General features: G+C 37.3%; 1 protein-coding gene across 1 annotated transcript; it reads left to right on the forward strand.

The window, feature by feature from the left end:
• Positions 1-986: 986 nt before the first annotated feature.
• Positions 987-13,728, forward strand: LOC118803153 (high affinity immunoglobulin gamma Fc receptor I-like; the record flags this gene model as incomplete). Its single annotated transcript, XM_036563672.1, has 7 exons — positions 987-1,266; positions 1,392-1,658; positions 6,557-6,835; positions 11,886-12,164; positions 12,971-13,219; positions 13,306-13,407; positions 13,598-13,728. Coding segments are annotated over 7 exons (1,587 nt in total), but the record flags the coding sequence as incomplete, so codon positions are not given.
• Between the last annotated feature and the right edge of the window lie 1,869 nt (positions 13,729-15,597).

Genomic DNA, 15,597 nt, shown 5'->3' on the forward strand with positions numbered 1-15,597 from the left:
ACACGTGCAGAATGACAAATTGTCTGAACTTGAGTGAAATGATTACATGCTGTCATTTTTTTTAGCTTCAGAAATGAAATTTATGGAGAATTTGATGCAGTTCCAGTAAAAAAGAAACAGGTGTATTTTGCTGTAGCTCCAGGTGAAAGACTACATCTAGAAAAGTATAGAACTACATAAAGAAACAGTCTGTTTGAGTACTGTAGTTTACCCACAAATGAAAAAATGAACAGTCTGAGATATTCATGAAATTTATGCCATGATTTAATCACAGGATCAGGCAGCTGCTTAAATAAATAAATCAATTCAAATGTACATAAAACATTTATCAGACAAAATTCTACTCACTTGTAGCAAACAGTTGGCTGCTCTGCTGACAGCAGAAGGCCTTGTGGAACAATAGTCATTGGAGTGAAAAGAGTTTTGAAGTTCACAGCATCGCAACTTTAAGTTATTTCTTGGTTCTTGGCCAGTCTGAGGGATGAGAACCAGAAGTCTAGCTTGCAAGAGGGTAAAGATATGTTAGACTACAGATGGTGGATTTAATACACTTATGTGGCTGTCTTTCTACACTGTCATTATTACTTCTACCTTCTGGGGCATGGATACTGTATTCAAACTGTTTGCATAAACAAACAGCAAACAGGACCAATTAAAGTGGAGAAAACAATATATATCTTGGAAAGGTGGGAGGACATGCCCCCCTTGCATACAGTGGTTCATAGGCCTATGTCTGAAACCAATGATCTGTAGACACTGTACAAGCCTGAAGTCCCAGTGTACTGGATCTCAAGTGTAGCTTTTTACAGTGTTACACATTACTTATTCCAGTAATAACTTGGAAGTGTGGAGGTTTTCTGCCCAGCTGGACTTAAATGGACACTGTAGGTACTAGAAATTGTTGGTGTGGATTTAACTGTGTGGTGTACATAGACATGAAAACACATTCACCAAATTTTTTTTTGAGAATAATTAATTACATTTCCCCAGAGAGACCAAAAGCTGTTGTGTCTGTAGAGCCTAATGAACAAGCGTTTATAGGAGAGACTACTACTCTCAGATGTGTCATACATGGAGCAGGAGACACTGAGTGGAGATACAGCTGGAATAAGAGTGATCAAATATTATACACATTCAATACAGTGCATACGATAAGAATAAGCCCTGTTAGAGAGTCTGACAGTGGTAATTACACCTGTAGAGGAAAGAAGAGGAGTGACTCTCAGAGATCAAAGATCAGTGATGCTGTTACACTGACTGTATCAGGTGAGTGTGATCATCTCTTCAGTGTTTATTATATTCAGTATCACAGCAGTACAGATGAGACCAGATGTTTAGTTTGTGGTTTTGCTAATGAAACTGACTCTAAATTCTCTGAATATGTTCTGCAGATAAACCCAAACCTACACTGACTGTAGATCCAGAGAGTCCTGTGTTCACTGGAGAGTCAGTCACTCTGAAGTGTGAGATAGAGTCTTACAGTAACTGGAGATATCAGTGGTATAAAGGCAGCAGTAGAACTGCACTCAGTCAGTCTCAGACATACACCTTCACCATCAGATCAGCAGCAGATCAGGATCAGTACTGGTGTAGAGGAGAGAGAGATAACAGACCCTCATCATCACAACACAGCAATCCTGTTACTCTCACAGTGAAAGGTAAGATCACTTCTTTTATTCTGTCACTCTAAAGTGTATGTTAATTAAAATAATTTGATTGCAAAATTAGATTAGTGGTACCACCATATAACAAATTTAAAATACTGTTTATCAGTACTGTTCTTGAAATAAATACATTTATATTTTTATATTTATGGGTGGTTCAGTAGCTTCTAATCAGAGTTTTGTACATAGTTTCTGATCTTAAAGTTTTATTTCTGTGTTGTTTATTAACATCATTGGATTTCTGCAAAATCAGGTAATTGGTACCGACATATAATAAAGTTTTTAATACAGTATATCAATCCTGTTGATAGAATAATACTGTATTTTTACCTCAAAGCGTGGTTTAGTGGTTATAATCAATGTTTAACATGTCATTCTCTTTCTAAAGCCTTGATTATCTATTTTCCAACTCGGCCTCCTCAACAAATGCATATGTTCCTTTACAGATAATAGCAGTATTTATCCTACACTGTCTTTCAAATGTATGATTTATGACCCCTCTGTGACAGGACGATTTATGTCCATATAAGGATGTGCTGAAACAGTTGTCTGTGTATTAAAGTGTGAGCCATACATTGTTGAAAATGCCTGAAATAAGAGAAAATCTGGTTGATCACATATCTGGGCAGTTTGTCACTGATGCTGCTGATTGTTGGAAAGCTGGTTCAAATGCCTGCAGTGCTGTTTAAGACAAATGGGGAATGTTTGTGGATTCCGGGGTCTGTCAGATCGTGTGTTGAAACACCGTGTGAACTACAAATTGACCAATTTGTTGTATAAATGTATTGAGGATTGTGTGGTTGATTTTAAACTCCTTAATAGCGTGCATGATGTTGATGCTAAACATTTACAAAATTTCAAGAATCAAACGGATGTTGTTAAATCAGTGTCAGATGAATGGGGACACTTGACACAGTTATGTATAGATTCTAATGAATCAACCTATGTGACAATCAGTAGGATTCTGTCTCTTATGCCTAAGAGTAACAATACAATGAAAATCAGTCATGTGCTTTGCCTATGTATATATATGTTAGACGTTTGTGTGGCAAAACTTTCAACAAAGAAACAGATTGTTTGTAAAGGTTGAAACATTTGTCGAATATATGGTTGAGAGAAATGTAGACGTGTGTGAAATTTCATTGATGCTTTGTGAGTTGTGAATAAAACAGTAAATCAAACAATATTTTGGTCATTATTTTCAGTGATGGCATCAGTGAACATGTCAGATCTTATGAAATCAGTATATTACACACCTTCTAATTCTGGTTCATTAGGTGGTAAAAATTGTTTGAAACAGGCTGTTTTAGAGGATACAGGAGTGCGTCTGTCTGATCAACAGGTTTCAGATTGGTTAGCTGGGGAGGATTAATGCACGCTTCACAAACCCATACGGCATAATTACAAGAGAAACAGGATTATAGTATACAGTATTGACTCACAATTTCAAGCCGATCTTGTTGATATGAATGCATATTCTAAGGAAAATGATGGTTATAAATATATGTTGACATGTATTGATGTGTTTAGCAAATATGCATGGGCCCGTTTGTTAAAAAATAAGTCGAGTTTGGAAGTCACTAACGCTTTTGCGTCCATACTAGCAGAAGGTAGCATGCCTCAAAAGTTACTGACTGACAGGGGTAAAGAGTTTTTCAACAAACATTTTCAAAACCTGATGTCAAAAAACAAAATTACGCATTTTGCTACAAGTAGTGAACTAAAGGCTTGCGTCATAGAATGCTTTAACAGAACGCTAAAAAGTCGTATGTGGCCATATCTAACAGCTATAAATTCCAAAACGTCATTGTTTTCATTGTTGTCATTGTTTTACAAGACATAGTGTGCGGGTACAACAACAGTTATCATAGGAGTATAAAAATGAAGCCTGTCGATGTAACAAGTGAAAATGAATCTATCGTTTTTTAAAACACTGTATGGTGTGAGAAACAAACTAGACAAGGAAAATATATTTAAGTATAAGATTGGTGATGTGCGAATATCTAAAGTCAGGGGTCACTATACACTATATTTTTCACTGTATCAGACCGCATCCTTCGACAATCGCCTGTTTATAGATTGAAAGATTATGATGGTGATATTATACAAGGCTGTTTCTATGAACAAGAGTTGCAAAAAATAAATGTGTCTGGAGATAAAACATTCAAAGTTGAAAAGATTTTAGATTACAAGGGAAAAAAAAGGGGATGCCTTTCAGAAACAGTATGAGCCACACCCTGTTGACATCTACGGGGCTTTCTACACATTTTACGTTTACACCGATATCATTGATTACCAAACAGTAGGAGACAGCTTTGTATCCCTGTTACAGTGTGTACATATATCAGGAAACAAAAACGATGTTGTCACTGTTAGAAACAACGATCCACAACAACTAAGACTCACATTAACAACATTACTATAGAGGTGAAAACTGATCAGAAACAGCACGTCAATTTTTCCCACGGGAAAGTGATTGCATTACACTTTAGAACATCCTGTAAAACATCCAATCAGGTTTTAAATGGAGTCATTCAACACGTATACAATGGACCCTGAACGCTATGTCTCTTACTACCAAAATTAAGCGGGTGGTATCATGCTTGGCTATGCAGGCAGCCTTGCAATGTATGGAGCTGGATTTGGTGGTATTTTAGGAATGTATATATATATATATAAGGGGTGGGAATCTCTAGGCACCTAGGCTGCGATGCGATTATAAAACTATTATCGATACATCTTTTTTTTCTATACAGGATTTCTATTTTCTTACTGTGTCAGGACTTGGTACTTTTAAAGCAAAGTATTTGTAATGATCTATAATGCATTCATTTCCAATATCTTTTTTAATAAAACAAATGGAAGTGATGTGGCAAGTGAACTAGAAGGCTCTCATTCACTGTTCTTGTTTGGAGACGCTGCTGCCACTCATCTGCGATAAAATGCACAGTTATGGTGAAATAAGATCCAGTGGTAATGGATGTCCATGCAGCACATGTTAGAGCCATTCTACCCGTTTTCATTAGTGAGTTTATAACTTCGGGTTATAAACTTCGAATGTATGGCAAAAGCATTTACATTCCGCACCTCAGTCAGAATTTAAGGTGGAACAGGAAAATTCAAACAACAAGCTGGAGCGACTTCAGCCTCGTAATACTTTGAGAGACATTTTACAAGAAACTACTTCAGAGGAAAAGTTTTCTGGTGGAGATGGAAGGAAAGTGGCTAAAGCTTAAAGCAGAGCAAAGTAAATCTGTGTTTTCATTTATATTTTAACCTAACTTATAGCAGGACATTAACAAATACTGAGACATACTGGGCATAAATGTTGCAGCTGTCAAGGTGATTTCATTTTTGTTGAAAGGACAAAATGGCTCTTCTTAACATTTGCGTTGTGACTCCTGATCTAACCTGGCTTTTAATGCAGAGGGAGCCGGGTGTGTGTTTTTGTTATGTGCACCTCACAGAGTGTCCAGGCGCTGCACTTCCGCACTTCCAGGTTCCGCCTTTTTTCGTTCCATCAACATTATGGTATAAATGAATGTATGTGTGTGTGTGTGTGTGTGTGTGTGTGTGTGCGTGTGTGTGTGTGTGTGTGTGTGTGTGTGTGTTAAACAAGTAAATGAAATACACAAACAATCAAACAAACAAAAAAAACAAAACAGTTTAACCATTTACTTCTGTCTAGAATGGGGGAGATGAATTTTTGTCTTACATGCTTGTTTGGTATGGTAGAAAGAGATATATTTAGACTGGCAAAAGCCTCTAGAAACTCATCCAAGCCCAGCAGTCTACGATCATCGCTAACCCTTCAAAGTCTCTCACTTCTTCAGATATTGGATTTAGTCCAGTATTGATTGGACCAGTTTCCTTGGCCTCATCCGGCTTTTCTGTGAAACTGATCAGGTCCCACGTTTTCAAAAACTCCTCAGTCCAGACGACGGTGTCAACCTCCGAAGCCGCTCCTGTCTGCGCCACATCGCCACATGCGGTGCGGTCACTGGTGTGCATCTGTGTATCGATCGAGTTTTGATTGGTTAGACATCACACACCTACACCCACACACACACCCTCCCACCCCTCAACCCCTCCCACACACAGGTATGCTCGATTTTTAACATTTGTTTCCAAACCTTATTTCTGAAAAGGGTATTTCTTTTTTTTAATTTCTTCTAAACCCCTGAACAGATCATCAGTCTTATGGAAGAACCTTGTAGCATCATCCACTGACAAAACCCAAATAAAATTCAGAATCTCTCCAGTTGATTCTGCACGTGGTTTGTTGTGTTTGCGTGCGTAAGTAAGCTTTGTTGGTGGTAGAGGGGATGGGGTGAGGTGGGGTGTCGTAAAACACCCACCCCAGGCAGACCTGTCCCTCAAACTGGTCTGTCACTGAGGGGTCATAAATCGACCTGTCAATCAAAACTGACATGCCCGTCACACAGGGGTCATAAATCAGGGTCATAAATCATACACTTGAAAGACAGTGTAGGATACATACTGCTGATAATATTTCAGTATTATTATTGTACAAAATGTATGTGAATTTAATATTTCAGAGTTTTTTGTTTAATCTGAGTGTATTTTGGTGAAAACACCAAACCAGTGTTCTCAAATAGAGAACCAGTAGGAGCCAAAAGCTCCAGTGTAGTGGATCTCAGGTTTTTATTCACACAGTAAAATTACTCAGGATAAATTAACAAAGTGATTTAAGAAAATGATCTGTTTCATGTTTATTTTAGAAACATTACACAGTATTTTTGCTAGTAAGATTTAGAAATGTTGATGTGCATTTTGTGAGTTACTAGTGAAAAATTCTTTACAGTGTACATATTGAAGGATAACGTCACCAGAATTAACTGTTCTGAGTTTATTTTATTATCTTTACACAGAGAGACCAAAAGCTGTGGTGTCCATACAGCCTAATAAACAGGTGTTCAGAGGAGAGACCGTCACTCTCAGATGTGACATTCGGGGAAAAGGTATCTCTAACTGGCAGTACAGCTGGTTTAAAGATGATTCATCCACTCCTGTCAGTAATAAACAGCAGTACAGAATCAGCTCTGTTACAGAGTCTCACAGTGGAATATACACCTGTAGAGGAACAGTGAGAGGAACATCACGCTACTCACACACCAGTGATGCTGTTACACTGACTGTATCAGGTGAGTGTGATCATCTCTTCTACATGGCGTAGATGGACTGCAGTGTCTCAGTCTGAGTATTACACTGTAAACAGAGACACTCTCACCATCAGAGAAGATGCTGTGATTAATGGAGATCAGTATCAGTGTAGAGGAGAGAGACGTAACAGACCAACATCATCACAGAACAGTAACTCTGTTACACTCACTGTAAAGGGTGAGTTCATAAATATCATTAAATGTCTGTAAAATTAGATTATTAGTATCAGAAAATCACAAGCTGAGACAACCATTTTTTATTAGTTTTTAATTCTTTTTATTTTTTTATTTAATATTATAAAAGGACATTTTTACATATCACAATAAATACAAAAAAAAAAATCATAAATGCAGTAAAAAAGACTTTTTTGCTTTCAAGAAAGCTTCTTTGAGTTTGTTCAAAAAGTATCTTTCAAGCTTGTTGGAAAAACAAAGTTTGATTCCAGATTTCTCCTCAGTCCCCCCAGCCATCAAAAACTTTGAAAGAACACTGAAACTAAATATTGGGTGGTAACTACAAATGCGACAGACAAGAGGTTTGGAAATGATTAAGCAAAAACCTAAACAAATGTAAAATCACTGCTTTCTCTATCAATACTATTTGTCATTATTCTCATGTTGGTGTTTTTCTAGGTAAATAAGTGCTTGCAGCCCAGTTAAATAGCTTTTATTTCTTGTTTTTTGTTGTTTTTTTTTTGCACAGTACTGTAAATATTTGTTAGTTTTTTCTTACAAATCAAGCCTTCAACCAAAAAAACAACAACAAAAAAAAGAAAAATACTCTGATGTGAAAACTAAGTTTTTTTCAACAAAATGCTTAATTACTTAATTACTGGTAGAGTAATATACACAGAGTTATTCTCTCTCCTCTCTTCTTTTTGCACAGCTTTACCCGGAGCTACACTGACTGTAGAACCCAAATGGAGTCCTGTGTTCACTGGAGAGTCAGTCACTCTGAAGTGTGAGATAGAGTCTCACAGTAACTGGAGATATCAGTGGTATAAAGGCAGCAGTAGAACTGCAGTCAATCAGTCTCAGACAAACACCTTCACCATCAGATCAGCAGCAGATCAGGATCAGTACTGGTGTAGAGGAGAGAGAGATAACAGACCCTCATCATCACAACACAGCAATGCTGTTACTCTCACAGTGAAAGGTAAGATACATAGTTTTTATACACTCACTGTATTTCATTATATATCATTTCATGTTTTCAAAAATTATTTATTAGTATACTAATGTTTGTTACAATATATCAGTCTTGTTGTGGGTTAAGACGGTATTCTTACCTCAAAAAGTGGTTTAGTCTTTTGTAATCAGTATTCAGTGTGTAATTTTTCTGTAATACCAAAATGTATACACATGATTTTTTTAATAGTATTTTTATATTTATATTTATAAAGACTGAGATCAGTGTGTGAACTCTTCATGTTCTGAACTGTGTGCTTCATCTCCAACAGCAGAAAAACCTAAACCTGAACTCACATCAAGCCATATAGGAGCTGCACTGATAGGAAATCCAGTGGTTCTGTACTGTGAGCTGGATCAGTCTGCTGGATGGAGGTTTTACTGGTTCAAACACACACAGAACCCTGAGAATGAGATCAAGACTGAAACACACTCCTACAGCATCAGCTCAGTTAGTGTCTCTGATGGAGGACAGTACTGGTGCAGAGCTGGGAGAGGAGACCCAGTGTACTACACTCACTACAGTGATGGGCTCTGGATAAACACGACTGGTGAGAGAAAGACTTTCTGACAAGTGATATTACATTGTACTGATATAATGACACGAACAGTATAAACAGCTGTACACAGCTCAGTGCACAGAATATGCCCATCATTTAAAATATTTGATTAATGCTGGACAGACACAAAACAAACACTTCTGAGCATGGCTGGTGTTACACAGAAAAAAAGGCACTGAATTTACTTGATTCATCAGTTCCACATGAATAATATCTGCTACCTCAACTCAGTTCTTTCTAAAAGTGAGTAAACTGAAAGAAAAAAAATGTGTTGAGTAACCAAAGGTCGGTGCACTTTTTTTTCTGTGCATGACCTGTAAAATATAAAGAAGCAGTATAAAAGTTAGTTTTGGTTTAGTGGAAAATAGGTTGGGAAAATGCCACCAAAGTCTGAACAGCCCTCCTAATAAGCTTTTTGGAGGCTATGAAAAGGGATTCCTAGAACTGGATCAGTAGAAACTTGCATGTTTTCAAAATATTAGTATGCAGAAAACAGGATGTGCATGACCATGAAGGAGCTGGCTGGCCTTTTTTACAGTGTTGTTTATTTAGTGGCGATGGTGTTTAGATGCTGTGAAGAAAAACTCCGCCGATACTGAGTTGCCAGTAAAAAGGTTTATTACATAGTAAAACAGTATCATATCAAGCACTATAGAGTACCTGAGAGAGGATCTGTGCCAATTCTAAATGTCCCCTCCCGAACAGACTGACCAACAGCATATATATATGGTTCTTGTTGTTGAAACAGGAGACAGAACATATGGTTCTTTTTAAAATGATCTCATCTATTTGGACCTAAGAGAAGAAGGGAGAAAGTGAGAGGCCCTCTCCCAATGGGAGCAAAGGGGCCCCCCAATTCACATTCCTAGCCCCTGCACAAACAGAGCACATAGGGCACTCCTAGATACTACCACCTCAACTTATTGAAAGAGTGTTTTTACCTTCTTCTATCAAAGGTTTCTTTTTAAAATATACTTCAACAGCAAGAAACTCATGAATCTGAAATGTTTAGACAGCAGAGAAGGAGCTCAAGGCTCCAGCACTCTCAGATCTACACTGTGAGAAATAAAGGTTCTGTGCAAGTTCCTTTTTCGTTTATCAAGGTACAAACAATGTGAAAGTACCCTCAAAGGTACAACAGTTGTTTTAAGGTCCAATTGTGCACTTTAAATAAGTTTGAAATATATGTATGTATATGTATATTTTCATAAGCTAATGTTTTAAAACAGAACAATAAAATAAAAAGCCTGGAGACGAGACAGGTTGTGTGGAGTCAATACAACAGAAATATAATTTCAGTGGATTATGGTCCAGTTATGTTCCTTGACTAAAGGTACTGAGAAGTCTCCCTTGAGGGTACCACCCCAGTGACGAGAGGGGTCCTGCCCCAGTGGCAGTATCGTACCTTTATTTCTGAGAGTGTAATGTACCGGACTACATATGTGTGCATATCAAACAGAGGACTTTTACAGAGCTGACATTAGGAAGCCTTACTCAAGGTTAGTTAACGTGCCATGCTCATATGCTACACTAGCACATCATGCTAATACGTTGACAAGGTTTCTTGGTAATGTTAATGTCAGCTCAATGCTCTTTGTTAATCAGAATCAACAGAAACAGGTCTTTTTTTCCCTGCAAACCTACAGGCAAACATGACCATTATATATTTAGCTATCTTCTGGAAGCAACTGCTTGAATGTTCATGCCTACTGTTGCATAGTTAAGGGAAAGATCACTCTATTTCTCTGTTAAACAGTGTAGTACTCTTTATCAGTCACACCATGAACTGAACATCACATCACAGCAGTTACTTCACTGATACCATCATTAAGACTACAAAGACTGCAGGAACCAAATATCTATTAATTATAATATTAAAGGAATATTATTAAAAGAAAACGTGAAATTAACAGCAGATATAAAATTAAAGCAAATTAACAAAAATTAGCAAAACCACAGGGAATGCTGGGAAGCTCCATCCCCCATCACTACAGTATTCAGAGACAGGCTGCTCAAAACTGTGCAAAGAACCACTCACTTTCCCTACATGCTTTGCAAATAACAGCTAATTACTGTAAAATCCAACGTTTTAACTTCCTTGACAAGACGCTGGGCCTGTTTCTCGCACAGTGCACCATGTTTGGCAGCAATCTTTTTTATTTGAGAAAAAAACTGTTTTTATTTGACAGTGCATCATTAGAAGTTTATGGAAACAATCTGATACAAAAGGTCAGTATATGGAATAGAATAATTCTTATTAAAACAGAATATTCTATATGGTGTATAAATCTGCATGTATGTCTTACTACAACACTGTATACCACAAAATTCAACACACATCATGAACAGCTTAAACTACCATCACTGCATTTTAGTCAAACGTGTTGCAGTTTTACTATGCATTTTTAAGATATGCAGGGAAGCTCTGGTTTCACAAGCTGCCATTACACTGTCACATTGTGATCCCATGCTTTGTTTTCAATTTGTACTGCTGTGTGGTGTGTTATCTGAGCACTTGCACAGCTCATGGTAAAGGACATAGTGCTGTGCTTTTATACTCTATGTGCTGTCTAGAGTACTTCCACATGGCTTGAGATTTTTTTCCACCAATACATTATTGTGATTTAATAAGAGACATTCAGAAGACTACATGTGTTATCCTATATGGGTAGTGTTTGTTCATCCCCCCCGCAATGCCCCACCTAGCACGTGTCTTTCGGCGATCAACAAAACAACTCTCCAAACCTCCACTCTCTGCTCACACTTTTTCTTAGCGAGTGGTCTTGGCAAACAGCGTAACTGACAACCCCCCCATCGCACCTATGAACAGCCACCCTGCCGAAACTCCCTGCTACCCCTTTGCCACCCCTGGTAAAATTCTCTAGAACTGCCACTGATAATGTCATAAACTCTGATAAAGTTAGGTAATTATCATGATTTTAAATTTGTATATCGGCACCGTTCTGCTGGTGAGTTTCAATGCACACTCTTAAAAATGAAGGTTGCAATCAATCAATCAATCAATCAATCAATCAATAAATACATACATACATTCATACATAAAGGTGTCAAAAAAGAGTGTGCCATAAAAGAACCCCATTTGGTTCCTTAAGAAATGGATAGTTATTTGGTTTAATTAAGAAAAGTTTGATGAGTGTATTGTAAATATTGTATTGTATTTATCAGGCATAAGTCATGTATAAGTATTGTATTCATTAGCGTTGTTGTTTTGTGCAGCATATGACAATATTTACCAGCATGTTAAAGCCATGTTTTTCCACCTTTTTCAGCAATGTCCCTTCCAGTCTTTCTGATGGTCAGTCCCAGCAGAGCTCAACACTTTATCACTGACTCTCTCTCACTGAGCTGTGAGGGACAGAGTGACTCTACTGGATGGAGAGTGAGACGATACACACACAGTGAGAAGGTGTCAGATTGTTCATCAGGCTGGGGATCAGTTACAAAATCTACAGGCAGCATCAGCTCCCTCAACACATCCCACACTGGAGTGTACTGGTGTGAGTCTGAATCTGGAGAGAGCAGCAATCCTGTCAACATCACAGTGCACAGTGAGTCTATGTTATGCTAAGCACTCATAGAAGTTCAATATACAGATGTAGAATGATTAAACTCTAGTTAGTTATGTATTTAAAAGACATAATAATGAAGCACATGCAGATTAATATCACCATGAAAAACATTGCAGTCAGTGCTGTTTTGGTGTGTAAAATGTATTAAGATTTGTATATCATGCACAGGAGAATCTGTATCCATCCCATTGTGACCAACCCTCTCTGCAGTAATAGATGTGTATAGGTTAAGAGGGAATTCCAGCCTAAAACAAGCATTTATTATGTTGTTTGTCATGTTGTCTAATATTCTGTACTGCACCATTGCATCTCTCAGTCTCATCAGTTCGACAGAATTTACAAATTTATATCCTTTTTGCATTTTCATCCACCAATATTATGTGTCTACAGTACCCAACATGTGTAGCACAAATATGTCATAAAACCATCCTAAACCCCTATGTCGATAAAGAAATGCACTAATGTAGAGTCTAAAAAATGCAAACAGGCTTTTCGTATTTGTAGCAATAACATTAGTTAACAATAGTTTTTCAAAAGTTATTCCCGCCTTCAAGATCATCAGAAGAGGGTTTTCTTAGTCTTTACATTAGAAAATCTTACTCTACAGAATATTGCAGCACCACTGGTAGAGGTGAGTAGACATGTTTACAACAGATACAATGGTTAATTTATTTTTATTTTGGCTGGAGTGTCCCTTTAAATTCATTACTGAATTCTCCACCTTCTTCAGTGTTGTCTCACTCTCTTCTTCACCTTCTTCAGTGTTGTCTCACTCTCTTCTACAGATGGTGATGTGATTCTGGACAGTCCTGTTCATCCTGTGACTGAGGGAGATCCTCTGACTCTACACTGTTTATATCGTGACCCAAAGCCCTCAAACCTCACAGCTGAGTTCTATAAAGATGGATCACTCCTCCAGACTCAGACTACAGGAGAGATGACCATCCATACTGTCTCAAAGTCAGATGAAGGTCTCTATCACTGTAAACACCCAGAGAAAGGAGAGTCTCCACAGAGCTGGATCTCAGTCAGAAGTAAGAAAATCGTTTAATATTATTTGATTACTTCTGTAACTACAGTAAAGTGTTTATGTATAAAGTCACATTCCTTTCTGTCTTAGGATCTAATCATGTAACAGTAATATTGGTGGCGGTGGCACTGAGTTTGACCCTGTTCCTCATTGTTATGCTATGCCTGATTTGTTGCTGCAAGAAGAAGAAAGGTATGATAATCAGCACTTTATCTTTACCATATAGCAGTGTACACAGGCTCCCTACGGAGAGGTCATTTCTGTCTGTGGTATATTTCTATAGCTGTCATTTTATAGGACAGTGAGGTAAACTGATCTTTTTAATACAACATACACATGCTTCAACAAGTGAAATGGTTTTTATCTTTAAAATTTCCTACAGGAAATAAGAAGAACACCAGTCAGACATCCGGCCAGAGCCAGAATACAGGATCCACACTGCTGCAGCCTGGTCAGTTTTCATCAACAATAAACCAGCATTTAGTTTTTACTCAAGTTAACCCTTCTCACTAAAAAGATCTTCCTTTCAAAAGGTAATGATCATGTTTATGGCAATGTTGGGGTCGTGGCCAACACAACCACAGGTACAGCTCATTTTGGTACTTTGAATACTTTCTTGTTTCAAAATTGGATATCTTTAATAATGACAGAACACAGTGGCCTCTCTAAATAGACTCTTCTGTTGTAGATGATTCTGCGACTGACTCCAGTGATGTCACTTATGCACAAGTTTTGTCTACTAATAAGAAAACAAAGAAAAAAGGTAAGAATTTTGTTTCTGCAATGATGGAAATCTGCTTCTGTTTAATTGCTGTCAGAGTCTAAACTGATTTCTGTATTAGATGTTGCAGTGACACCAAATGATCTGGCATATTCCCAAATTGAGATGAAACACTTGAAAAGCCACAGTGAAGGTAAGTACTACCAGTAATGCACACAGGGGGGAGCTTGAGCTCCTGCCCCTTTTGCCCTCACACTGTAATAGTGTCCTTTTGGTTGAGAGGCATAAAAATTTGGGTATATTTTATATGGACTGAGTCATTCTTCAGCGTTAGTTTCAGTGAGGTGTATTCGTCTGACAGTGAAGTCTCTGCCACTTCTGTAGCCTACAAGAAAACAGTTCACACGTTGTTCACATGACTGATTTCTTCAGAACTATTTATGCGTTTATTAACTTTTGTTATTTTGATTATGTTGAAATAATGGCTTATTTTCTTGAGATTTTGGCTGATTTTGTCAAAATAATGGCTGTTTTTTGAGATTATTACTGATTATGCTGAAATAATGTGTTTTTACAACAGAACTTCCACAATGTTAAAAACAATCCATGTAGCACTGGTGTTCATCATTACATCCCTGTATCATTTAAAACACAGACGTTCAATGACTTTAGCTTGCTAATGTTTGATAGTCAACACATTTTAACATACAGATAACAAAAATTTGCTTTCATTCAAAATCAGGCGCCTGTGCCTCCTGTTAGTACACTATTTTAAAAGAACACCTAACACTGAATGTGGGAACATCTACTATTATTTAGAATTAACCTGTTTCTATTGGTTTGTCTGTTAATAATTACTCATTTTTTATTTTATTTTTAAATATAGATGATGTCATGCCTGGGCCAAGTGATACAGTTTACTCACAGATTCAGAAGAAAAGCAAGAAACCTAAAGGCAAAGGTGCTTCTAAATTTATTTTTTTTTAACTCAGATGGCTCATTGTTAAGTTTTAGATATACAGTGTTCTCTGTAGGAATTTAAATAGTGACATTTTTCTTTTGAAAATGGTGATATATTGCAAGCCTGCAAAAGCAGGAAAGATACCTGGAATCTCGAGGGCAGTTCACTGCCATTTATGGTCACAGATGCGATCACTGCCTCTTAGGGGTCATATATGTAATGATGTTATTTAAGCTTTTGTTCATTTGTCTGATTGCCTTGTGTTTTGTATCTCATGTTAAAAGGAATGTGATATCTATATTGTTCACTCAGCGTAGTCGCAAACGCCCTTAACATTTGCACTTAACCAGCATAGTCATAGTTTCTTAACAGATTCAGTGTGCTGGAGTGGAGTACAGAACTAAAACAACAAACTCTGGGCCTCATTCACCACTATGTTATGTTTTTTTCTTCAATTTGTTCTTGAGAAAGGTCCTATAAGAAAAATCTATTTCAGATTCATGATGTGTTCTTAAATCGCAGAATTGTGCACAACTTTGTGCTCTTGAGTGTGTGTAGATTCTGTTCTTACCTAAGAACAAATCCTAAATAAGAAAACTCTGGTGATGTCAGAATGTTTGTGAAAATTGTGTGAGTTTTAGGAAGGAATTTCTTTTTAAGAACAGCTGGTGAATGTGGCCCATTCTTCTTAAAGGGCCCA

Source organism: Colossoma macropomum, unplaced genomic scaffold (assembly GCF_904425465.1).
Source record: "Colossoma macropomum unplaced genomic scaffold, Colossoma_macropomum, whole genome shotgun sequence".
Lineage (NCBI taxonomy): Eukaryota > Metazoa > Chordata > Actinopteri > Characiformes > Serrasalmidae > Colossoma > Colossoma macropomum.